Here is a 25,608-nt window from a genome sequence, read left to right as displayed (position 1 = left end):
ACTGCCAGGGAATTCCCCAAAATAGTTTTTATTACGGTTATTTAGATCTTAAAAAATCCTAAGCAGAGATTATTTTTCAGTGATTATAGCATTAAAGGGAATGAATAATTATAGTTCTGTAACCCTACCCCAACTATTGATTTTTTTTTTTTGCCATTTAAAAAAATTTATTGAAATTTAGTTGATTTACAATGCTGTGTTAGTTTCAGGTGTACAGTAAAGTGATGCAGTTATACACACATGTATATATAAATAGATGTATATTTTTTTTACATTTTCTTCCATTACAGGTTATTACAAGATATTGAGTATAGTTTCCTGTGCTATGCAGTAGGTCCTTGTTGGTTATCTATTTTATATATAGTAGCGTGTATATTTTAACCTTAAGCTCCTGATTTATCCCCCAATTACTGATTTTTTTATTCTTTTAAAAATTTATTTATTTATTTATTTTTAGCTGCATTGGGTCTTTGTTGCCGTGCACGGGGGCTGCTCTTCGTTGTGGTGTGTGGGCTTCTCACTGTGGTGGCTTCTCTTGTTGCGGAGCACGGGCTCTAGGCGCGCAGGCTTCCGTAGTTGTGGCACGCAGGCTCAGTAGTTGTGGCTCTTGGGCTCTATAGAGTGCAGGCTCAGTAGTTGTGACGCATGGGCTTAGTTGTTCCTCAACATGTGGGATCTTCCTGGACCAGGGTTCAAACCCATGTCCCCTGTATTGGCAGACGAATTCTTAACCACTGCGCCACCAGGGAAGCCCCTTATCTTTTTATTTTAATGAAGTTCAATTTATCAGTTTTTTCACATGGATATCCAGTCTTCTAGCATCATTTGGTTGAAAAGACTTTTCATTCCATTTGGGTTGCTTTGGAGTCTTTAGGAACTGGCAGGGTTGTGTAAGTCTGAGTCTCCCTCTGGGCTCTCTGCTCAGTTGTTTTTATCTGTCGTCCGTCCTTAAGCAGCACTATGCCATCTGCTGAGTCTTGAAGTCCAGGCTTCCTCTTGTTCTTCTCTCAAGAATCTGTTTTCAATTCACCGACCTCTGCGTCCCCACCCTACTCTTCAGGCTATCCAGTGAATTTTTTAAATTTCAGACACTTTTTCTGTTCTAGGGTCTTTATTTGGTTCTCTTCCTTTTTTTTTTTTAATTTTTTTTTTTTTACTGAAGTATAGTTGATTCACAGTGTTTCTGGTGTACAGCAAAGTGATATGTATATTCTTTTTCAGATTGGTTCTGTTTTTTTTGTTTGTTTGTTTGTTTTTGGCGGTACGCAGGCCTCTCGCTGCTGTGGCCTCTCCTGTTGCGGAGCACAGGCTCTGGACGCACGGGCTCAGCGGCCACAGCTCACGGGCCCAGCCGCTCTGTGGCATGTGGGATCTTCCCGGACCAGGGCACGAACCCATGTCCCCTGCATCGGCAGGCGGACTCCCAACCACTGCGCCACCAGGGAAGCCCCTGGTTCTGTTTTTTAATCGTTTCTTTTTTTCTGTCAAGATTTCCTCTCGTCTTTCATTATAACATACTTTTATGTCCTTGGGCATACTTATTAAACCTACCGTAAAATCCCTGCTGCTAATTCCAGAATGTGAATTGTCTGGGGGGTTGGTGTCCATTGATTGTTTTGAGTATGGCTTGTGTTTTCTTGTCTCTGTGTTCTGGAGTAATTTTTTTTTTAATATATATATTTTTAACATCTCTATTGGAGTATAATTGCTTTACAATGTTGTGTTAGTTTCTGCTGTATAACAAAGTGTATCAGCTATACGTATACATATATCCCCATATCCCCTCCCTCTTGCGTCTCCCTCCCACCCTCCCTATTCCACCCTTCTAGGTGGTCACAAAGCACCGAGCTGATCTCCCTGTGCTATGTGGCTGCTTCCCACTAGCTACCTATTTTACATTTGGTAGTGTATATATGTCCATGCCACTCACTCACTTCGTCCCAGCTTACCCTTCCCCCTCCCCGTGTCCTCAAGTCCATTCTCTACGTCTGCGTCTTTATTCCTGTCCTGCCCCTAGGTTATTCAGAACCATTTTTTTTAGATTCCATATATATGTGTTAGCATACGGTATTTGTTTTTCTCTTTCTGACTTACTTCGCTCTGTATGACAGATTCTAGGTCCATCCACCTCACTACAAATAGTTCAATTTCATTTCTTTTTATGGCTGAGTAATATTCCATTGTATATATGTACCATATCTTCTTTATCTATTCATCTGTCGATGGACACTTAGGTTGCTTCCATGTCCCGGCTGTTGTAAATAGAGCTGCAGTGAACATTGTGGTGCATGACTCTTTTTGAATTATGGTTTTCTCAGGGTATATGCCCAGTAGTGGGATTGCTGGGTCGTATGGTAGTTCTACTTTTAGTTTTTTAAGGAACCTCCATACTGTTCTCCATAGTGGCTGTATCAATTTACATTCCCACCAACAGTGCAAGAGGGTTCCATTTTCTCCACACCCTCTCCAGCATTTATTGTTTGTAGATTTTTTGATGATGGCCATTCTGACTGGTGTGAGGTGATACCTCGTAGTTTTTTGGTTTTTTGTTTTATAAATTTATTTATTTGTTTGTTTTTGTTTTTGCATTGGGTCTTCGTTGCTTTGTGCGGGCTTTCTCTAGTTGCTGCGAGTGGGGGCTGCTCTTTGTTGTGGTGTGTGGGCTTCTCATTGCGGTGGTTTCTCTAGTAGTGGAGCGTGGGCTCTAGGCGCGCAGGCTTCAGTAGTTATGGCACGTGGGCTCAGTAATTGTGGCTTGCGGGCTCTTGAGCGCAGGCTCAGTAGTTGTGGTGCACGGGCTTAGTTGCTCCACAGCATGTGGGATCTTCACGGGCCAGGGCTCGAACCCGTGTCCCCTGCCTTGGCAGGCAGATTCTTCACCACTGCGCCACCAGGGAAGCCCACTCATTGTAGTTTTGATTTGCATTTCTCTAATGATTAGTGATGTTGAGCATCTTTTCATGTGTTTGTTGGCAATCTGTATATCTTCTTCAGAGAAATGTCTGTATAGGTCTTCTGCCCATTTTTGGATTGGGTTGTTTGTTTTTTTGTTATTGAGCTGCATGAGCTGCTTATAAATTTTGGAGATTAATCCTTTGTCAGTTGCTTCATTTGCAAATATTTTCTCCCATTCTGAGGGTTGTCTTTTGGTCTTGTTTATGGTTTCCTTTGCTGTGCAAAAGCTTTTAAGTTTCATTAGGTCCCATGTGTTTATTTTTGTCTTTATTTCCATTACTCTAGGAGGTGGGTCAGAAAGGATCTTGCTGTGATGTATGTCATAGAGTGTTCTGCCTGTCTTTTCCTCTAAGAGTTTGATAGTGTCTGGCCTTATATTTGGGTCTTTAATCCATTTTGAGGTTTTTCTGTGTGTATGATGTCAGGGAGTGTTCTAATTTCATTCTTTTACATGTAGCTATCCAGTTTTCCCAGCACCACTTCTGTCTTTTCTCCATTGTATGTTCTTGCCCCCTTTATCAAAGATAAGGTGACCATATGTGTATGGGTTTATCTCTGGGCTTTCTATCCTGTTCTATTGATCTATATTTCTGTTTTTGTGCCAGTACCATACTGTCTTTTTTTTTTAAATAAATTTATTCATTTATTTTTGGCTGTGTTGGGTCTTCATTTCTGTACAAGGGCTTTCTCTACTTGCGGCGAGTGTGGGCCACTCTTGATCGCGGTGTGCAGGCCTCTCACTGTCACGGCCTCTCTTGTTGTGGAGCATAGGCTCCAGATGCGCAGGCTTAGTAGTTGTGGCTCTTGGGCCTAGTTGCTCCACGGCATGTGGGATCTTCCCAGACCGGGGCTCGAACCCGTGTCCCCTGCATTGGCAGTCAGTTTCTCAACCACTGCGCCACCAGGGAAGCCCCATACTGTCTTGATTACTGTAGCTTTGTAGTATAGTCTGAAGTCAGGGAACCTGATTCCTCCAGCTCTGTTTTTCTTTCTCAAGATTGCTTTGGGTGTTCAGGATCTTTTGTGTTTCTGTACAAATTGTGAAATTTTTTGTTCTAGTTCTGTGAAAAATGCCATTGGTAGTTTGATAGGGATTGCATTGAATCTGTATATTGCTTTGGGTAGTATAGTCATTTTCACAATGTCGATTCTTCCAATCCAGGAACATGGTATATCTCTCCATCTGTTTGTATCATCTTTAATTTCTTTCAACAGTGTCTTATAGTTTTCTGCACACAGGTCTTTTGTCTCCTTAGGTAGGTTTATTCCTAGGTATTTTATTCTTTCTGTTGCAGTGGTAAATGGGAGTATTTCCTTAATTTCTCTTTCAGATTTTTCATCATTAGTGTATAGGAATGCAAGAGATTTCTGTACATTAATTTTGTATCCTGCTACTTTACCAAATTCATTGATTAGCTCTAGTAGTTTTCTGGTAGCATCTTTAGGATTCTCTGTGTATAGTATGATGTCATCTGCAAACAGTGACAGTTCTACTTCTTTTCCAATTTGGATTCCTTTTATTTCTTTTTCTTCTCTGATTGCTGTGGCTAAAACTTCCAAAACTATGTTGAATAATAGTGGTGAGAGTGGACAACCTTATCTTGTTTCTGATCTTAGTGGAAATGGTTTCAGTTTTTCACCACTGAGAACGATGTTGGCTGTGGATTTGTCATATATGGCCTTTATTATGTTGAGGTAAGTTCCCTCTGTGCCTACTTTCTGGAGAGTTTTTATCAGAATTGGGTGTTGAATTTTGTCGAAAGCTTTTTCTGCATCTATTGAGATTATCATATGGTTTTTGTTTTTTTTTTGCGGTACGCGGGCCTCTCACTGTCGTGGCCTCTCCCGTTGTGGAGCACAGGCTCCGAACACGCAGGCCTAGCAGCCATGGCTCACGGGCCCAGCCGCTCCGCGGCATGTGGGATCTTCCCGGACCGGGGCATGAACCCGTGTCCCCTGCATCGGCAGGTGGATTCGTAACCACTGCACCACCAGGGAAGCCGTATCATATGGTTTTTATCCTTCAATTAGTTAATATGGTGTATCACGTTGATTGATTTTGAATTGGGTTTTGGGTGTCGTGAATGATAGGTTGCAGAGACCCTGAGTTCTGTTATATCCTTCTGAGGAGCTCTGCTGGTTTGCTTTCACATCTAGTTAATGTGATTGGATTGAACCTGTGGACTCTGCCTCCTGAGATCTCAGTGTGGTTATGCTGGCCTGTGCTTGGCGTCTTGGCATGTGGGTGGTCAGGAGGCAGCCAGAAAAACAGGGAGCTTGGGGCCCATCTCTGCTGCCTCCTGTGGCGATTCTCCCTTACCTGTCTCTGCTCTGGTCTCCTACTCTCCATCCTAGTGGTCTTCAAGCCAGTGAGGCCCTCCCTGTCTGGGTCTGAGACTGGGGCCTGCCCTTGTGCCAAATGCCGTAAACCCAGAAACGTCTCCTAGTTTCATTCCCTCCTTGCAAGTATCGAGTCCCATGCTGTATCTGCCCACCTTTTCACATTTTTTATATCTCTTTTAGAGTTTATATTTATCTGGAATGTGTTTAGTCCAACAGGAAGTACTTGGCCATTACTGGACACAGAACCCTGTATCGATTTCTTTTATTAAAAAAAAAACAAAACTTTTTTTTGATTACAGAAGTAATACATGTTCATTGTAAAACATTTAGAAAATTTAGAAAAGTGCACACACACAAATTATAAATTGATTGTAATCTTGTCCCCAGAGACAACCACTGTTCACATATTGTCTGTTTTTTAAGTCATTCTTTTCTCTTCTCTCTCCTTCCTTCTCTTCCTTCCTCCCCCATCTTTGTTAAATGTAAACAGGGGGTGCTTACTTTCCCTTTTCATTACTCTGAGGCCTTTCCCCATGTGAGGCAAAACCTGCAGCATGGCTGGTCCTGGCAGCGTAGTGTCCATTCCTAGGGATGCTGGGGTCAATAGCCACTCTCACAGGCAGTTTCTTCGTTCAGACATCTGTAACTTTTGCATTTAAAATGCCTCGCTAAGTAGAGTGGATATAATTGAATTATTTTAAAAGTTAGCAACTGTTAAACATCATGCTTAGCCTTCAGTAGCCCTTCAGGGGTAGTGCAGAGGTGTCAAAGGTGTAGGGCGCCCAGAGTCAGCTAGTTTCTGTCTTTGCCAGTAGCTTTTCACTTAAACATTTTAAATAACCTGTATGTATTTCACACAGTTATATATAAAGTAGGGTGCTAACTGCAGTACCATTTTGAAGTCAATTAGATAGTTATTAATTGGAGTTTTAGTGCCATTTTCCAGTGGGAAGACAATTTCAGTCTTCTCATCATTCAGCTTTTGTGATTTTGGCGGGCTCAGTGACGACAGGCAGTGTGACAGGTCAGGAGGCTAAGCTGTGGTCCTCCGTGAGACTGATGTTTCCTGCGTTAGCTTCTGCCGTCATTGTGTGTGCAAAGCCAGCTCGTTTCTCAAGGACTCTAGATTTGCATTGAACTGAAATTCCATTTAAAACCAGAATGCAAATCCTTTTTTATCCTCCAGAGGTAAGTTAGAACTTTAAATTATGTATTATAATACATTGGGTAGATGACATTTCTCTTCTTAAAAAGAAGGGAAGTCAGTGTTTGGGATAATTACGATAGTGTTCGTTTATATTCATGCTTGTAATGCATTTAAATTATGAAAATCTCAGTTTTTCCTTTTTTTTTTTTTTCCAGCAGCAAGCCCTTGCAGGGACCCTCGTGGCAGCGGCCGGCAGTGTGATCGAAACGGACCCCTTTAAGAGGCAGCAGGCGGGGCCTCCGGCAGGTACGTCACAGAGCACAGGCTGAAGGGCCCCCGGAGCCAGTCAGCATCTTGGTTTGGGTGTTCCAGTGGAGTGGCCACCTGTTTCTAAAGCGTGGCCCCTAAGGAACTTAGTTTTGGTTAGTTTCTACTTTGAAAGTTAATTTTTCTTTTGGTGGTAATCAGCTAAACAAAATATTTATGTGCATGTTTATGTGTACTGAAGTTAGAAATTTGTCAGTTGAACAGGTATATTCCAGTTTGATTTTCTGTATGCATTTGTAGGCTGTTTAGTCCTCATGCCATGATTAAGTGTAAAGCCATCTGCCTTTTCAAATTGTCATTCATTTTTCAAACTGAATTTTTTCTCCAACTTAGGAACTTAATGCACATTTTGTGTAAAAGATTCAAACAGTTTAGGAGGGTGTAGCTTAAGTCTGTCTCTGGTTCGGTATTCCTTCCCCATCCCCTAGCCACAGAACTGGCTACGTTTGTTCAGTTTCACAGACAAGCATTGCTACCGGTGTGTCATTCTGAAAAGGTTCAAACGTGATCCTATATATATATATATATACACTGTTATGTCTTTAATATTAACTGACTAAGCCATCTTTCCCAGTCATGGACCTCATTCTTTTTGATAGCTGCAAAATACTGCACCCACTGCATGGGTGCTTCCTTCTTTATTCATCAGACCCGTGTTAGCATTCATTTGTTAGTATCACCTTTTTTCTGTTGTAATCAAAACCTGATTGGACATTTAGTTTCACATTTTTTTCTGTACATGTCTGTCCATGTATCTAAAAGCAGCGCTCCAAGAGTGAAATTGCTAGATCAAAACGTATGCATAGTTAAGTATTAGTGAGGCTAAATTGCCCTCCAAAAGGGTAGGGTCAGTTTTTGCTCCCATCATCAATTTCTGGTTCTCTCAAATTTTGGCCATTTTATTAAGTATCTTTTAATCTTTGTCGATCCAATGGGTAAAAACTAAAATCTTTGTTTTGATAATGGATTTCTTTAATTTTGATACGGTTTCAGTTACCTCTTCATGTTTTTAACCATTTGTGAATGTGTCCCTCTGCTCGTTGTTTGTGTTCTTTGCCCATTTTGTCTTTCTGGTTGTTGATCCTTTTCATATTAATTTGTAAGAGCTTTATGAATGTTGCCCGTTATGTATGTTGCAGGTAATTGTCTCTTAGGTTGACGCTTGTCCTTTGCCTTTTTTTATGATGCTCTTCCTTATATTTACAAATTTTTAACGGAAAGAAATTATATTTATCAACCTTATCTTTTATGGCTTCTGCATTTTGGTTCATGCATAGAAAGGCCTCTCTGTTCAAAGATGATAAAAACACTTACACATGTTTTTTCTACTACTTTTGTGGTTTCATTTTTACATCAAACTGCACCTTTTCTGAAAATTATTCTAGAGCAGTCTAAGAGACCTCGACTCGAAGTGGGTCACCAAGGGGTAGTTTTCCAGCACCCAGGGGTGAATACGGGAGTTCCTCTCCAGCAGTTAATGCCGACAGTTCAAGGTAAGACCCAGCGCCAGAACTAGCTCTCTTAGCTCAGAAAGAGGGAGTGCAGAGAGGGCTTAAGGAAGCAGCAGCAGACTGAAGCCTGTGCAGTCCAGGTAGCATATCTGAGGTGGTTTCTGCCATTGGGACGTCCCTCGGAGTCCCACTTCACACAGTATGAAGAAAGCACCGGAGACCAGCTCTTGTCCCTTTAGCGGAGCCGCACGTCCCACTGTCCTCAGCTTCTCTCCGGTTCTCCCTCCTGTGTGTTTTCTGACTCGCTGCTGTGGTAGGGACCCTGCGGTTACCCCGTGCCTGCTCTGCTTCATGCTAACTCGCAAAGGCCGAGGCCTTGCTTTCCTTTGTTGTGTGCTCACTTATCACGTTAGACCTGACGCACAGAGGTCTCCCGCCAGGCAACCCTCCCGTCTGAGTGTGTGTGTTGCGAGCGCAGGGTCTGAGGCGGCAACGGCCCGTGGGCTCTGAGCCCCGGAGTCAGGGCCGCTGGGTCTGCCCTCTGTTGCAGGGGGAATGCCACCCGCGCCGCAGGCCGCTCAGCTCGCCGGCCAGAAGCAGAGCCAGCAGCGCTACGACCCCTCCACGGGGCCCCCCGTGCAGAACGCCGCCAGCCTGCATACGCCGCCGCCGCAGCTGCCCGCCAGGCTGCCCCCGGCCGGCCTCCCCGCCGCGCCCCTGCCGCCGGCGCTGCAGTTCCCCCCGCAGCCGCAGACGGCGGAGCCTCAGACCCCGCTCCCGGTGCCGGTGAAGACGCAGCCGCCAAACGCCCCCGCCCCGGCGCCCCCGCCCGGCCCGCTCCCCGCGGCCCTCCACGTCCCGGTGCCCGCGCAGGCGCAGATGCAGGCCCCTCCGCTCCCGTCCCAGCCGCAGGTACTCCGGGCCCCTGCCGTGCCCGAGCTAGAGGCGGAAGGAGACAGGCTGTGTGCTGGCCGGGACGGTGCCCAGCGGGGTCACTCCCTCTCTCCCAGCGCCTCGCTCTCCGCCGTGCTGCAGTCGGTCAGTTCAGTAGGTGCAAAGTAAATTTACTGTGCGGTCGTAGTTCTTGTTATTAAAGCGTCAGAAAACGACACGATTCCAAGCGCTGCTCTCGGCACAGGGAGCCCCGTGCAGGGCACGGTGGCCCTGGTCCCACCTGCTGTGCCCGTAACGCTGGGGCTCCCGCAGCTCCTGGCCGCCCGCTGGGCTCTGTCCACGGCGCCCCCCCGACGCTCCACTCCACGAGCGTGGGTGAGGCTGCTGTCCAGGCTGGATACGCGTTTCCAGGTTCATAGGGCCCCTCCTCGTCCACGAATTACCCTCCCCCAGACGTCTTTCTGGAACGTGTACAGTAGACCACGTGGGGCCCCTGAGGAGCAGTGCGTTTGTGAAGCACGGGTCTGGGGCACCAAAGGGGCCAGAGGCAGTGTTCTCAGAGGCTTGTCTCAGCAGCGTGTGGTCAGCCGCTCAGGACAACCCCCCCTTCCTCTCCCCTCTCCCTCGTTAACAAGGAGATTTCCTAGCTGGGCTTGGAGTTCGAGTTCTTCTGGTGATGGTAGAGGTTTGCTCTCATGTAGGGATGCTGCCTTTCACTCCCCGCCTGCCAGGTGTGAGGCGTGGTGACGGGCGCCTCCGGGCCGTTACTTGCTCTCCTCTGCCTGGCACCCCTCTGTGGTAGAATCTTTATCACGCCCGTTAGCTATGAAAAGACCAAGGCCAGAGAGGCCAGATAACTTGGCAAGGTTGGTCAGCCAGTGCTGGAGGGGCTGTGACTGGCCCCCTGGGTTGATTCTGGAGCCTTTTGTGCACCTTGGGAAGGAGCACCCCCTTCCCCCGCCAGGGCGCTGAGCTTCTTGGGCCTTCGCAGGCTTGAGGTTTCCGTGCATGTGAGGCGCTCTGTTCTGAATACTGTCACTGAGCCTGGTGCCGACCTCACGCAGCACTGACGTTTTTCTTGGGTTTATTTCCCAATCTTATTGTCGACGGTGTGATCTGTGATTTTAGAGAAGCTCCTTACAGAAGCCGTGGAATTCCATTCCTTCCAGAAGCTGTGGAATTCTGTTCCTTCCAGTTTGGGCAGGGCCGGCAGACTTCTTCTGTAAAGGGCCACAGAGAGGGAGCGTAACGGTATTTCAGGCTTTGCAGGTGTGTGCTTCCTGTTGAGTCGCTCAGCTCCGCCGCTGAAGGTGAGAGCAGCGCCAGGGCCCACAGATGAGCGACCGTGGCCTGTGGAACTCTCCCAAAGTGTGTGGCCGGCCACAGTTTACCGACCGCTGAGGTGGAGGAAATCTCCTTAGAGGTGGGCGGAGAAGCTGTGTGCCGTGAGGGGCCCGGCCTTGGCCGCAGTGTCTCGTCCGCACCGCGGGTTATAAACGTGCCGCGTGCGCGTCGCTCTGTCCTCAGGCCTCCTGGCGTGGCAGGGCCTTGCCTTCCCTGCTCTCTGTCCCCCCACTTCCTCCCGGCCGGAATTCCCGTGTGAATCTAAGCTCACCTTCGGCCCGGGGAGGGCTGGGCGGAGGGGCTCCTCAGTTTTACAAGCTTGGCTCTCGGGACGGCACAGAGGAGGGTTTCCAACCTTCAGCTTGCCCACCACAAGAGGGCCGCATGGAATTTGTCTTTGCCCTTCAGAGAGCAGGTGCACGGTGAGCATTTGGTACTTCTCAGTTAAGAAGTTTCTACAATTAAAAATTCTAAAAAATTACTTGAAAAAGCTGGAAAAAGCAAAAAAAAAAACCAAAAAAACCGACATAAGACCATATGTGAAGGCACCGTTTACAGGGAGCTCTGATGTGGCTTTGTGGACTAGCAGGGCTTCTTCTCTTCTGTAGACACGGTTAGTCTGCGTGGCCCTGTGGTCCGCAGCGGGCCCGCTGGTCGGTCTGCGCTGCTGGGGAGAGGGAGGGGCGTTGCACAGGGGCCTCCAGCCGGCCTGTGGGTTCCGGGCACGGCGCTGAGCCCTGTTTTCCCTGCCAGACGGTGGCGCCGCCCAGACCGCCCGTGGACCCCGCCCAGACCTGCCCGCGGCCGCTGCCCTCCGCCTCCTCTGCCTCGACCGTTGCCCCCGCCAGTGGCTCAGGCCCGGGGCCTTCGCCTGCCCGGGCCTCCCCGGTGAACAGACCCTCCCCGGCAGCCAAGTCGCTGTCTCCGGTCATCGCCCGCTCCCCGGGGGCAGCCGTGTCGGCGCCCCCGAAACCACAGAGCCCCGCTCAGAATGCCGCCGCGCCCCACGACGGTTCTCAGGACAAGCTGGCAGAACAGATAGCGCTGGTAAGTGCGCCTAAAGGGCTCTTGAAGGTGCTCGAGAAGGACGCACCGTACATGCCAGCCTGCGGCGCGCGTGCGCTCTCGCTTTCTAAGGGGCAGTAGTGTAAGGCGGAGCACCTGATAGTAAAGGTCTGTGAGCCAGAGAAACCAAGACTAAAACCGCGTAGTTGGCCCCGTCCTGCTGGAGGGGCAGCTAGACTGGTGTGGAGAAGGTCTTTTCTGTGCTGGTGTCAGCAGTCGGGGGAGGGGGGCGTGGGGTGCAGGCTGAGAGCTCACCAGGCCAGTGCAGCCCACGGCCTGCACCTAGTGAGCGCTTGCTGTTTGTTGGGCGACTGAGCAGTTATTTGTAAGTGCTCCACTGTGAGCACTGGTCTGGGAGCTCTGTCCCGGGTTTCCAGGATGGGGCTCCTGGGGGCCGCACGCCTTTGCCTCTGCCTTCTCGTAGAGCCTTGTTCAGCAACTCTTCTTTGTTGCTGAGACTTCCACGTAGCAGGGTCGCGCTGACTGGGGTGTGCATCGGTGGCTTGCACTTAAACTGTGCTGGACATCTTGCACCCCTGTGCTCCTTGCAGGAGAACCAGATCCATCAGCGGATAGCAGATTTAAGGAAAGAAGGCCTGTGGTCCCTCAGACGGCTGCCCAAGCTGCAGGAGGCCCCGCGGTCCAAGTCGCACTGGGACTACCTGCTGGAGGAGATGCAGTGGATGGCCACAGACTTCGCCCAGGAGAGGAGGTGGAAGGTGGCTGCTGCCAAGAAGGTGAGTTTGAGACACAGGCCACTGCGGTGCCCAGGGGTCATCAAGCAGCGCCAGGGGCTTAAAGTGTGTGGACGGAGGTCTCCCAGCCCCACTTTCTAAACGGTTTCTTTTTCTTCTTAAATATTTATTTATTTGGCTGTGTTGGCTCTCTAGTTGTGGCACACAGGCTCCAGAGCGCATGGGCTCTGTAGTTGGCGGTGCCTGGGCTCTCTTCGTTGAGGTGCGCGGGCTTAGCTTCCCCACGGTGTGTGGGAACTTAGTTCCCCGACCGGGGATCGAACCTGCGTCCTCTGCGCTGGAAGGCGGGTTCTTAAGCACTGGACCGCCAGGGAGGTCCCTCTAAAGGGTTTCTTGACTTACGATGTAGCTGAAGAATGTTCTGCTGCCGTTTAGGAAGTAACTGCTGCGTTGCTTCACTTCTGAGGGCTGTCCCCAGTGCTCTGGCGTGGACTGCTGGGAGCAGACACGGCCCTCCTGCTGCAGTTCTGTCCTGGGATTTGGGTTCTTCTTCTGGCCAGTTTTGCCTGGCAGTTGGCGTGAGGGTGCCTGCAGCCCCCCAGATCCAGGCTGAGAGTAGGAAGGGGGAAGAGGCCAGGTGGCTGGCCAGAAGCTCAGGCACTGGTCCCGGCCTTCTGGCTGCCCGCAGCCTGCCTGCTCTGTGCTGCCTGGTCTTCCAGTCCAGCTTCTCTCCAGTTCTGGCTCAGAATGTATTTCCTTCTCTCTGCTCCCGAAGTAGGCATCCAGCCCGGGGTAGGACCTCTAGAAGATGCTACTGCTAAAGCTGGCAGTGTGGAAAGTGACAGATTTCTAGGGCTCTTGGGTCCCAGAGTGTAGAGCAGCTGTCCTTGCGTACGTGTACATAGCTCCAGGCCCAGCTGCTTCTCCCTCCATCACTGTGTGTCTTTATTCCTCGGGACCTGGATGCTGCCTTCACATTTCCTATACTCTCAGGACTGGGGATTGATCCTGTGTGCCTTGCCTGTCCACCTCCCTCCTCTGAATTCTCCCCCTTGCTTTCCCCACGTAGTTTTGGTAGAGAGAAGCCGACACCAAGGGGGTAACAGCAGAGTCTGAGTGTAAAGGGTCTTTAATCAGATTCATGTGTATTTAAGAAAAAAACAAGATCGCTTCTTAAACACTTCCTTTTTCACAAAAGTTGATGGTCCTGAGCATGTGGGCGCAGGGCTGGACAGGGCAGTGGCCGGGGGCGAGGGGCAGGGGTGGACGCTGGGCAGCGGGGCTGAGAGGCAGCTGAGCCGGGGGCCGCGGCTGTGCGCTGTGCTGCCCCTCCTCGCGCCGTCCCTCCACCCCCGGGAGCAGGCGGCTTCTTGCGAGGGGTGTGCGCTAACCCGGACAAGGCCCTGGGAGTCCTGTGCTGGGCGGCTGCCTCGGGGTCATCGCAGAGCTGAGGGGCTGGCAGCTCCGCTGCACTCGGGGCTCAGGATGTGTCCCTTTCTGAGTTACTTCTCTGTACCTTTTGGAGGTACAGCTGGTGAGAATGTAAAGAGTAGAAATTGTGGAAAGCGGTTTGGCAGTTTAAAGCAAAAGCCTTAAAAAATGTGAATTATCCCAACCCAACTTTTTTCATACCTAGGAGTTAAATTTTGCTGCATTCACGCAGTGGAAATGATACGCATTAAAAATGATTTTGATCTGTGTTGATTGATGGAAAGATGTTCCTCATATATTAAAGGGGGAAAGGAAGATTGTAGCACAGTGTGATATTCCATTTTGGAGAAAAATATGTGTATTTGGTAGAATAACACTTGTAGGAAAGTCAAACAGACCGTTCATTGGTGGTGGTTTTCACTGGAATCAGCATTTCTCCCATGCGCCTTTAGAGCAGGTGAGGGTGTGTCTCTCTGTGGATTATATGTAGTTACGGGCTGAGAAGATTTTAAAGAAGCGTTACGTATCTTTTTTCTGATAGCATGACACAGCGCACAACATAAAATTCTTGGACTTTGATTTACTAGCTTGTCAGAACTGTAGTGCGTCATCACGAAGAGAAGCAGCTTCGGGAGGAACGGGGCAGGAGAGAAGAACAGAACCGACTGAGACGGATAGCTGCGTCAACTGCTAGAGAAATAGAGTATTTTTGGTCAAATATTGAACAGGTAAATTCTGACATTTTGATGGGCTCCTGGGAGCATAGACTGTGTCGGGGTTGGTGAGGCTGCCTTCTGAGCCCCGCCTGCCTGTGCGATGGGGAAATCCCACAGGCAGAGCCTGCGGTGTCGTTCGGAAAGGCGGGTGCCCGCACCTCCTGGGCGCCTCTGGGCTGTTGGCTCATCAGGAGACCCGGTTCTGCCTCTGGGTTTCTCTTTGTGCATCGCGATCCCCATCAGCCGTGGCCCGCGCGCTCTGTGGCGTCTGGGAGCCTTCCTGGGGGGCCCTTCAGGTAGTTCTGCTTAGGGTTGGCGCAGGTCACTAGAGGCTGCTTAGGTCCAGAGAGGCTTGCTCCGCCTCTCGCTTCCTTTTCGTAAAAATTCTCTTCTCACCGTCTGACCGACTTGGGGCAGGATGCAGTTGACACAAACTAATGAAAGAGAACCAAACTGAACATGTCTCTTCGAACAGCGCGGGGGGTTAGTTAGGGCCGCTGCACACAGCTTGCCATCCGCCCTCTGCATCTGCGGTTGCACGGCTGCGGGTGTCGCTAGCCGCAGACCATGCAGCTCTGTAGGATTTACTACCGGAAAAAATCTGAGTACCAGTGGACCTGCACAGTTCACATCCACGTTGTCCAAGGGTCAGCTCTAACCTGAAATGGGGTTGGGACAGCTGTGCTTTTGGTCTACATGTGTGAGTTTTAATGTTTTCATATATAGAACTTTTATAATATACATTCTTAGTAACATGCTTATTTATTTAACTCTTTGCATTTAGGTTGTGGAAATAAAACTACAAGTAGAATTAGAAGAAAAAAGGAAAAAGGCTTTAAATTTCCAGAAAGTTTCCCGGAAAGGTATGATTACTTTTCAAAAAGCCTTCCCCTTTTGCGGGCTGTGTTTGCTCGATTCTCTGCTCACCGTCGCCTTGTGACATCGTGGCTTCCCGCAGAGCCTCCCCAGCGAGGCCGTTTACTCAGCAGCCTGGTCCTGGCATTTCAGCTCTTCTGAGATTCGCTAGTATGAGTCAGTAAGCCCCAGGGTGACCAACTTTGGGGGGCTCTCAGGACTGAGGTTCTGAGCCTGTGCCCTGTGTCCCCGGAGAGTGAGGTGAACTCCCCAGGCTTTGCCCCCCACCCCGCCGCGGTCACCGTGTCTAGGCGTCGTGCTGCTCCCACGGTGCTCAGCAGTAGCTACCCCGTCACTGGAACCTGGGGAGGGGGCCGGGAGGATTCCTCTCTTTTACTGATGAGGAAACTGAGGTGAAGGAGGTGGTCCCTGTTGAAAGTCACGGAGCTCTAAGATTATGCAAGTCATGAGTGAGAAGCTTTGCCAGCTTGGAGACTCTAGGTTCCTGCTGAAGCCGAGAGTGGGCGTGGCGGTGTGGCTGTGCTGCCCTGCGTCGCAGAGGGGAGGTGGGACCCGCCTTGCTGTCCTCTCCTCGGGGGGCGGGCAGAGGTGCCCATGGTCGTGTGAGGAGCATCACCTCCTCCACTGCCTCAGTGAAAGCGAATCAACGTTACCTGTCTCTTTAGGTAAAGAGTCGAGACCTACAGGGCTTGATGTGTTACGGGAAAGCTTTGTGGTGAGTTCGGGACTGTCGCGTCGCTGTGTGAGGGGGTGTCTGTCTGCAGGAAGGCGTAGGCATGAACAGCGTTCTCTCTCACTGGAGAGCGGTGCCCCCTGGGCCTACAGCTGGTTCTTTCCAGCTTCAGGCTCACCTGGGTGTTAACCTTGGTGGTTTGGGAAGAGCAGGAGTGGGTCTCGTCCTGCTTCCCCGCAGCCTCCTGCCCGCCGTGCGGCGTCTGTCTGCCGTGGACACGCCTGGCTCGGGCCCTCCCAGGTCCTCCCGGGTGCATGTTGAGTAGACAGTTCTGCTTTGGGTTCTCATTCTGTGTTTTCAGATCTCACACTTACGATTTGTGTTCTGTGTCACAGGATTCAGGGATACCTGGAAGGAAAAGAAAAGCAAGCACATCTTTAACCGATGATGAAGGTCTGTCCCCCTGGTGCCTTGGCTGTCTGCAGGGCGCTCTGAAAGCGCAGCTGGAGAGCTCGCTCGGTGCTGCCAGGGCATCGAGGACCGCCTGGACTGGAAGAGTCCGGTGGCTCAGTGGCTTACGCTCTTGGGGGCCGGGGGCCTTGGTGGGTAGTGGGGTTTTGCAGTGGAGAGACGAGGAGTTGGATTGTGGAGGAGGGACGGTGTCGGACCGGGCGCGTGCGTGCGTGCGTGTGCTTTTTGTCGGTAGGGAGGAGAGGCGGTGCGTGTTGGGGGCAGGAGTCAGCGGGAGGGAAGGCGTGCCATGGTGAGGGCTCAGCTCAGATGGAGAGGCGACCCGAGGGCGGGTGGGGCTCTGCCGTGGGTGCTGGTGGACTCTTAGCCAGCAGGAGCCGGCTGTGGGGTTGCAGGGCTGGAGCTGCCGGACAGGAGCTGAGCTCGGGGAGCCCTCAGCTGGGCAGGGGCTGGGGCCTCTGAAATGGGCGATGGCGGATTCATAGTGACACTGAACAGCATGCTTGTGGGTCTCTCTGTAGTGGGCTCTGCAGGTGGACAGGAAGTTCCACATCGCTCCCTGTTGTGGCCCGAGTAGGTCTGTCATATGATGAAAACCGACCTCTATTTCACAGTGTGAAATGGAAGAGGAAGTATAAAGTGCGGTCCCTGGTTTTTTGCTTACTTAATAAACTATCACTTCCAGATTTAACCTGAGAAATTAGGACTTAATTTTCACTTCTCTAATGGCTGTGCATGACAGTTTTGGAGCCTTGTAGCGTTTCATGAGTAATTGCAGGGAAGATGCTGTGGGGTCTCTCTCGCTGACATTTGATGGTGGCCGTTCCAGTGGAAGACGAGGAGGAGACGATCGCAGAGGAAGAGGCACTGGAGGGGGCTGCGGACCACCAGGCGGAGCTGTTGGAGTTAGCCAGAGAAGGTGAGCTCCGAGCGGCTTCCTACGATGCTCCATTAAACATTTATTAAAACACACACGGAAGGTATAAAAACCGCAGTAGGTCGCGTGCGCTGTAAGCGGCCACGCCGCCCAGTGTAGGAGAGAGCGCCATTCCACCTCTGCCCTCGTCCCAGGGGTGACTGCGGCCTGGGTCTTGCATTTACCATTCCTTCCACTCAGTTTCCCCCTCCCCCTGCGTGGATCCTGAACGTACCGCTTTGTTTGGGTCTCGGAGCTTGGTAGGAATGGAATCACTCTGGAGGCTCGCCCGCTGGCCTTCCTCAGTTCCGTTCCCGAGTTTCGCCCCCGCGGAGGTGTGTGGCTACAGAGTCGTGCCCACGGCTGAGTGCTGGTCTGTGTGCACGTGTCACGGGTTAGCAGTTGTGCTGTCGGCGGGCAGTTTGGGGTTTCCCTGCGTTCGTCCTCACAGGCAGCGCTGCCTGCGGCACTCTCGTGTGTCCTGTGCACACGTGCTCGAGCGTCTGTGCTCAGAGCAGGGGGCCGGCTTGCGGGGCGTGCGCACGTGAGGTGGCGCCCCACCGTGGTTGGAGTGCTGGGCCGGGCCCCGCGTCCCAGGAACGCCTGGTGGTGTCTGCCTGTGCTGGGGGACCGTGACCCACGAGGTGCAGCGTCTTCTCACAGCTGTCCTCGCCCACTTGGTTTTGGGTTTTCTTTTCTGTACTGACTCTGGGTGTCCTTCCTGTGTTCTGGACACGTTTCCTTGTCAGTGATGTGTGTCCTAGTGACCTTTTTCCAGTCTGGGGTGGGTCTTCCCTCTCTTTATGGTGCCTTTTGAGGAACAGGTGTTCTTAACTTTAGTGTAGTTGAGTTTGTCCGTGTTGTTTAAAAGAAATTTTTTTAACCTCAGGATCAAAAGGATGTCTTTGCGCATTGTCTAAAAATTTTTGTTTTACGCTCGTACCAATGTTTGTAATCCGCCAAGAATCACTTTTGTCTCTAGTGCAGTTTCTTTTTTTTTCCCCAAACGGCTAACTACCTCTCCCCGTGCCATCTGAAAAGGCCATCCTTCCTCAGTGATGCTCAGTGCCAGCTCACGTGTTAGTCACGTTTTCCTGATACGCACGGCTCTTTCTGGGACCTTCATTGTTTTACTGGTCAGTTTGTACCAATACCACACTCCCTTGATTACTCTAGCTTTATAATAATTCTTGAGGCCTAGCTAGGTCAGTCCTTCTGCCTTATTCTTTTTGAGGAGAGTTTTGACTAATTTGCGTCTGTTTCAGATACAGCTCAGAATCAGTTTATCAAATTTCAGAGAAAAACTGGTTGGGGATTTTGATTCGAATGTGCTTGAATTAGTGGGTGTTTGGTGAGAATTGCATCTCTATGAAGAGCTTTTCCAACCTATGATCAAAGTAGCCTCTCCGTTTACTTAGATCTCCTTAAATAGCTTCCGCTAACATTTTATGGTTGCATATTTTTATTAGATTTATTTCTAGGTGCATTATATTTTTTGAAGTTGTAATCAGTGGTATTTTTTTAAGATGACGTTTTAATTTGTTGCTGGTCTGTAGAAATGCAGTTGATTTTTATTTACTGATCTTAAATCCAGCAGCTCTGCTAAATTCTCACATTACTTGTGTGTATACAACCTCTTCATCTCTGAAGAATAACAGTTTTTTCTTTATAATCCTGGTCCTTCTATTACCGTTCCTTGCAATAAAGTGTAGAAATAGAGGCGCTGATGGTGGGCACCTTTGGCTTGTTCTTTTTTTTTGGATGCACCACACAGCTTGTGGGATCTTTCGTTCCCCGACCAGGGATTGCACCCGGGCCCTCAGCAGTGAAAGCATGGAGTCCTAACTACCGGACCGCCAGGGAATTTCCCGGCCTTTGGCTTGTTCTTGATTTGAGAGGGACATTTTCACCCGGAAGGGCAGTCGCTTGTGGTGGTTGGTCGTGACTGCTTGTTCCGTTTCATCTCTTCTCTTAGCCTTTGAGCTACACCTTGTCTCGCATTCTTGCTGCAGGCCTTTCTGATCCTTGGGTGCATCCCTGACGTGTAGAGTCCGTGTTACCTTGGAGCCTCAGCTACTCTTCCCCTTCCTGTAGGGCAGGAGTTGGGAGCAGCCCGGCCGCGTGCTTCTGGCTCAGGGCTCATGGAGATGCGGCCGTCAGCAGGCCCAGCCTCCAGTCACCCCAGCTGGCCCCCTCGCTGGCCGGGTGGTTGGTTGTTGTCAGGCGAGCCCAGTCCCCCTGCACAGGGGCTTCTCCGGGCGGCTGTTCGAGCGTCCTCAGGACGGGGTGGTGCGGTGGCTGTGTCCCCACAGCAGGCGATCACCCTGGTTAGCCCTGGCCACGCGGGGGAACTGACCAGGCTGTGACCACGGGGAGCCGTGTCACCAGGGGCACATCTTCATCTGTTCACTGGGGCGCCTCTTCCTGGTCGGGTCCCCTCTCGTGCCCCTCGTGAACCTTTCAGCACTTTCTTTATGTAGATGTTGTGAATTTTTTAAAACCTTAATTCTAAATATTTAAATACTTTCTATCTAAAGAAGTATAGAAATATTTTCTGTCTAAATAGAGTCTTCTTTCCCGTTATATCTTCAAACTAGTTTATATGTGTGAAGGCTGTTGATTCCTGTGAGTTAAATTTGTTCCAAGACACCTTACTGAATTATCTTATTATTGAGGTGGTTTTTCAGTTGTTTCTGCTGCTTTTTTTTCCTACTTTGATAGCCATTATATGATGTATATGTACATTTCCCTGCATTGTGTTATGAAAACATGCAGACAAACAGAAAAGTTGAAGAACCTTATTATAAACACCCATACACCCGCCACCTCCCTTCCACAATTGGTCTTACTTCGCTTTATCACATATCTACCTGTCAGCCCCATATGATGAATAGTTTAAATCATGAGCAAATGAAGTCACTGGATTATAAGTCTTAAACGAAGAGAGCCCTTAATACTGTTCTTTTGGGGTACTTCTCTGTGGCGTTTGTTACTTTGACCACAGATTTTATTGATCTACGGTGTACATGCAGAAAGGCTTATGTATCACAGGTACACAGCTCACAGCGTTCGTTGCCTTGTTATGTATAACACCCAGTGGAACTGTGTTTGAATACAAACCTGGGTCCAAGTTTCTGATTACTCCCCTGGGCAGACCCATGGAGTGGGAAATAGTGACGTCAGAGGGCATGAAATTTAAAGCTCTTCAGCTTGTCATACTGGTTTCCAGAAAAGTTAAGCCTGTTTATACCATCACCCGCAGTGTTGAGACTGTTTGATTCATTATATTCGTCCAGCATTACGGTTTTAAGGTGGTTGCCATGCAATGGGGGATACATTGTGCACTGGTTTCTGGAGATGCTCAGTTAAAGAGATACTTTATGAGCCCTTTAGAGTATTTTGTGTGTGAGACAGCTCCATATCCCTCGCCCACTGGGCTTTAGTGTGGTGGGCTATTTGATCAATTAGGGTGAGCTCTTTATACAAAAAGTCTATAACAATATTTTATCATCTTTTTTGAACATTTTTTGTTTTATTTTTGACTTTTACTTGATGTTTTATATTTTTATGTATCATCTCCACTGATTACTTCTATCAGTAGTATTTTTATATTTTCATTTATTAATCTATAGATTTTACTGTACATTTATTAAGATTATTTCAGGAATATTTGTTCCTTTATGAATAAAAGTTGAGTTTCTTCATTTCAAAGATTCTCATCTTTATAAAGAAAAGGTCGTATATCTTGTATCAGTAACGGGCAATCATTATTAGTTTTTGGAAAAAAATAAATGTGCTTTTAGAAAATACATACATTTCCCAAGGAATTAATTTAAAGCTAGGAAAAGGAATATACATTTGACCCCTGAACAGCATGAGTGTGAACTGCACAGGTCCACTTACTTACACGTGGATTTTTTCCAATAGTAAACGCTACAGTGGTACACGATCCACGGTTGGTCGGGTGTGGAGGAACCTCGTACAAGGAGAGCAGACTAAGTTACACTCAGGTTTTCCACTGCAGGGTCGGCACCGCTAACCCCTGAGTTGTTCAGGGTCAACTGTATGTGAAAGGGCTCTTCTCCTGATTGTGTTTTCTTCCCTGCTGACACTACCGGTGTAAAATAATCTTTCTTCCTACAATCCTTTCCAGCTGAATTGCCCTTAATTGATTTGATGAAGTTGTATGAAGGTGCCTTTCTGCCGAATTTCCAGTGGCCCCAACCTAAACCTGACAGTGAAGAGACAAGTGAAGACGAAGGTCTGTTTTAACATCTTTGAAGAATTCAGCTTTGAAAACAAAAGCCAAAATACTTAACAGAGGAAGGGTGCTTAAAACAGAGTTTAAGAATTACCTTCACTTCTTTCAGTCTGATAAAAAGTTGAAACTATATTTAATATGAAAGTTTACATTAATACTTTCATTAAATTCTGTGCTTTTTATTTTTATTGGTTAACTTGGCATAATTATCAGAGTACTAGATCAAGTTGTGAACAATGTAGAAATACTCTTCTCCAGATTTATACAAATTTTACGGGCCTAGGTTTTATCATTGATCCAGGCTGTGCTGTGTTCGTTTAATTTAACACACCCACTTTAAGGACTTTACTTGACTTTTATTGGACGTTCCAAGGAGGTACACAGACTACGCCCAGAAGAGTCCACGTGTTCTTGTTTTCATCCCCCCTGTTTTGGTCCATAGACATGGCTGCCTGTGGGGGGCAGCAAGGGAGGGGCCCAGAAGATTCTGCGGGGAGGCCAGGGCTTGCTGGACCCCACGCTGCAGCAGGACTCGAGGAGGGGCTGGCGGCCCCCTTGCTTGCCCAAACTATGATGCTTCTGATTCTTCCTTTCCTGGTGGTGGAGGGCGGTCACTAAACCCTTCGATGGCCGTACATCTCTGGCTGATACTAGCTCCTGACGCTGCACAGACAGTTTCTAACTTCACCCAGGGGCCTTCCAGAGCGGTCCTACAAACTCCACAAGAGTTCGTACCTGTTTATCTGGATGCATTGTTAACTATCTGAAGTGGGTTAAAAACAAAAATTTGGTGCTCAACTCTGTCTTTGAAGTGTTTGGTTCTAGCGACTCCTTTTCTTTTTTCTCTTCTCTCTCCTTTTTTTGTCATGTTAAGTGGCCTCATAACGCTATCACAGCCTCTCAAACCTCGCAAATCCCGTTTTTCCATTGATCACAGACATGGAAGACTGCCGGAAGGATGTGGTCCTCATCGACTCGCTGTTCATCATGGACCAGTTTAAAGCCACAGAGAGAGTGGTTGTCGGGAAGCCTCACACAAAGGACATCGCGGAAGTGACCGCTGTGGCCGAAGCCATCCTGCCCAAGGGCAGTGCTCGGATCAGCACCGCGGTGAGCCGCTGTGCCCTGTGCGAGGGATGGTGTCTCTGTTAAGGGGAAAAGCTTCCTTCCTCCTTCCAAATGAGCCCTTTATCCCAATGGCAGAAGTTGTCAGGAAAAAGAATTAAGGATCTTTCTTTTTCTGTCACCTGTAAATCATCTTCGTGGCTTTCCAGTAGGCTTATCATATGACCGATCTGACAACAGTCGTAGTGGTTGTTTGAGATGTGCCTGTTGGGCCCGTCTGCCCCTGCAGGTGAAGTTGAACGCTCCGGCTCTTCTGTACGGCGCCCTCAGAGATTACCAGAAGATTGGCCTGGACTGGCTGGCCAAGCTCTACCGGAAGAACCTCAATGGCGTATTGGCAGATGAAGCTGGGCTTGGTAAAACAGTGCAGATCATTGCTTTTTTTGCCCACCTAGCCTGTAACGAAGGTAAGAGCTTGTTGTTTTTTGAACAGTTCGTATTTGCTGAAACTGAACCGTAGGCAGTGCATCTGGCGTGCGGGTGGGGAGAGGCCTTTATTCTCTGCTCCTTTGCTCCGTGCTCTGGTCCAGACTCAGAGAACTGGGCTCAGAGGCACTCATCACTGGAACAAACAATGCACTCGTTCACAACAGACACTAGATCGAGTAACTCACCATGTTTCAAAGTCTAACGTAACATAAGACCCAGCAGACCGTGTGACTGGGGCTTCGTGACTTCCAGGCGGCAGGGCCTCTGTGCTACTTCATATCGGCATGAGTGCTCTCGGCCGGGCTCTCCCCTCGGGCTGCCCGTGGGCCGGCGGGTTTGCGTCCCCCGTGATGTGATTGGTTGCCCTGCCAAGGCCCATCGGCGTCTTCCCTGTGCTGTGGCTCAGGCCCTCCTGTCTCTCTGCTGGATCCCACCACCCCTGGAGCCCTGTGAGGGCTCGGTGTCTGTGCAGCAGCAGAGGGATGGAGTGCCCGCACTCCTCAGCAGGCCGTGCCCTCCGCCCCGGATGTCTGCCTCCTCACCCCTGGGCTCTTTCAGCTCACAAGGATGTTCAGCCTTCAGCCCCCGTTCACTGCCCTCCGCTTGGCTGTGGGCCTGGTGCCCGCCTGCTCTCCACCCGTGCCGTGGGGCTGTGGATGAGCCTGTGTGCGTGTCTCTAACACGGGACAGGGGCTTGTAGGCTTCCTCTCGCAAGGGAAGTGTCCTGTAGCCCCGGGGGCTGGGCACGGAACCTCACGTTCCAGCACTTAGCCAGCTCCTGAGGAAGAACAGGCCATCACCTTCATCTCCGTGTCACAGCTTTAGTAGCAGGGAGGGGCCCCTCGAGTTAAGGGGGAGTTGGCGCCCTGAGTAGGCTGGATGGAGATTCCTTCAGCCCTGGGGTCGTTTCTTCCTCCCCGGCCCCTCTCAATTCTTTGACAGTTACCTTAGCATCTTTAGTAAATAACTCTTCTTTGCCCTTGGTTTTGAAAGCTTACTTGATCTTACTTTTAGTACAAATGGATCAACTTTGGGGCCTTACTTCCTTGTGCTAATACGTTTGTTTTTGACCCAGTACCACAAAGTGTCCAATGTAGTACTTTAAAATGAGTTTTTATATATATAGTTATCTCAAGATAGAAGAGCTACCTTGTCTTACTATTTTATTGTTTAGTTGAAAAACGTGTTCGTTATTGTATTTTGTAATAGAAAGCAATTGGGAGCAGTATACACTTTCAAAAGTAGGGGATTTTAGTTCATCTGTTGGACAAACAAGTGGATCAGTTGCTCATTCCATAGGTGCTAACCTGGCACCTCACTGGTTCCAGGCGCTGTTGCAGGCACCGGGGGTGCAGCTCTGAGCAGAACAAAGACCCCCGCTACCCGGGAGGCTCACAGCAGGCACAACGAATAAGGAGTCAGCACGTGGGGAGCAGCACGTTGCCGTTGTGTGTGGCGTGCGCGGCACAGCCTGTGAGCAGAGGCCTGAGCAAGCCGTGACCGCCAGGATCGGGGGGCTTGGGAAGGTGGGGTGGTGGGTGCAGAGGCTGAAGGGGTTGCCGGTGTGTCCACGGGACAGTGCTGAGGCTGGCGCGGGGGCCAGCGGGTGCAGAGCCAGGCAGGCCGCCGGCCGGCCAGCTGAGGGCCTTGCAGGCTGCGCAGGGTCTGGCTCTTCCTGGTTAGAGGTCTGTGTTAGTGTGGGTGTCGGAGGGGACACTAGACCTCCTTGGTGCTGGGAACAGACTCAGAGGGCCAGATGTTGGGAAGCTTGCCGCCCTGGGGGAGGGGCGGGTGCCCGGCAGGTCCTGGGGGGCCCAAACGGAGAGTGGGCAGGCGTGTGCTGCCTGCTCTGCTTCCGCACAGGACGGGCCGAGCGGGGCCCACCTGGGACCTGGCTCCCCTGTCTGCCCCACCCCCTGGGGCCCAGTGTCCTTGGGCTCCTCCTCACTGTGGAACCGTAACACTGGAGTTCCCCAGTTCCTCCAGAGCAGAGGGCTGGCTCCGGGAGACTGAGCGAGGGGGTCCTGGTCAAATCCCTCACCAGCTCACCAGTCTTCTTTTTAAAGTAAAACAGCCAACAGTCTGTCGCTGTCCACCTGCTTCCATCTCCAGTGGTGACCCCTCGGGGCAGTCTGGTGGGTGTCCTGCCTTGCTTCGCCCAAGTGTCAACAGACATGCTCACAAACACATATATAGACACTTGTTCCTCCTCTCCAGAAATGGAACAGTGTGCTAAATGCTAGTGAAACAAACAAACAAACTTGTTTGTGAAAGGCACCTGGGGTTGATTTGCATTTCCCTACTCACGAGGTCATGCCCTTCAAAGAGTTTATCCTCTGCTTGTCTTTTTCCCTTTGTGAAATTTCTTTTTCTTTTTCTTTTTTTTTTTTTTTTTTTTGGCTGCGCCGCGCAGCTTGTGGGATCTTGGTTCCCTGAGCAGGGATCGAACCCAGGCCCTCCGCAGTGGAGGCATGGAGTCCTGACCACTG

General features: G+C 49.8%; 1 protein-coding gene across 10 annotated transcripts in view; it reads left to right on the top strand.

The window, feature by feature from the left end:
* EP400 (E1A binding protein p400) overlaps nt 1-25,608 on the top strand; it is a 114,677-nt gene that overhangs the window by 28,609 nt on the left and 60,460 nt on the right. For 6 of the 10 annotated variants that reach the window (XM_082641637.1, XM_082641634.1, XM_082641631.1 and 3 more), the window contains 13 exons: nt 6,661-6,751; nt 8,158-8,265; nt 8,774-9,135; nt 11,215-11,508; nt 12,078-12,263; nt 14,240-14,380; nt 15,153-15,231; nt 15,910-15,959; nt 16,313-16,370; nt 17,218-17,307; nt 21,458-21,565; nt 22,503-22,675; nt 22,920-23,097. In XM_082641637.1, coding sequence (XP_082497763.1) covers nt 6,661-6,751; nt 8,158-8,265; nt 8,774-9,135; nt 11,215-11,508; nt 12,078-12,263; nt 14,240-14,380; nt 15,153-15,231; nt 15,910-15,959; nt 16,313-16,370; nt 17,218-17,307; nt 21,458-21,565; nt 22,503-22,675; nt 22,920-23,097 — 1,918 coding nt within the window. The remainder of the gene's footprint in view (nt 1-6,660; nt 6,752-8,157; nt 8,266-8,773; nt 9,136-11,214; nt 11,509-12,077; nt 12,264-14,239; nt 14,381-15,152; nt 15,232-15,909; nt 15,960-16,312; nt 16,371-17,217; nt 17,308-21,457; nt 21,566-22,502; nt 22,676-22,919; nt 23,098-25,608) is intronic. The other 4 variants (XM_082641629.1, XM_082641635.1, XM_082641633.1 and 1 more) reach the window with 2 other exon arrangements.

Source organism: Mesoplodon mirus (assembly GCF_964341445.2).
Source record: "Mesoplodon mirus genome assembly, chromosome: 13".
Lineage (NCBI taxonomy): Eukaryota > Metazoa > Chordata > Mammalia > Artiodactyla > Ziphiidae > Mesoplodon > Mesoplodon mirus.
The sequence above is the reverse complement of the archived record's forward strand: the minus strand, read 5'-3'. Positions and strand labels throughout refer to the sequence as shown.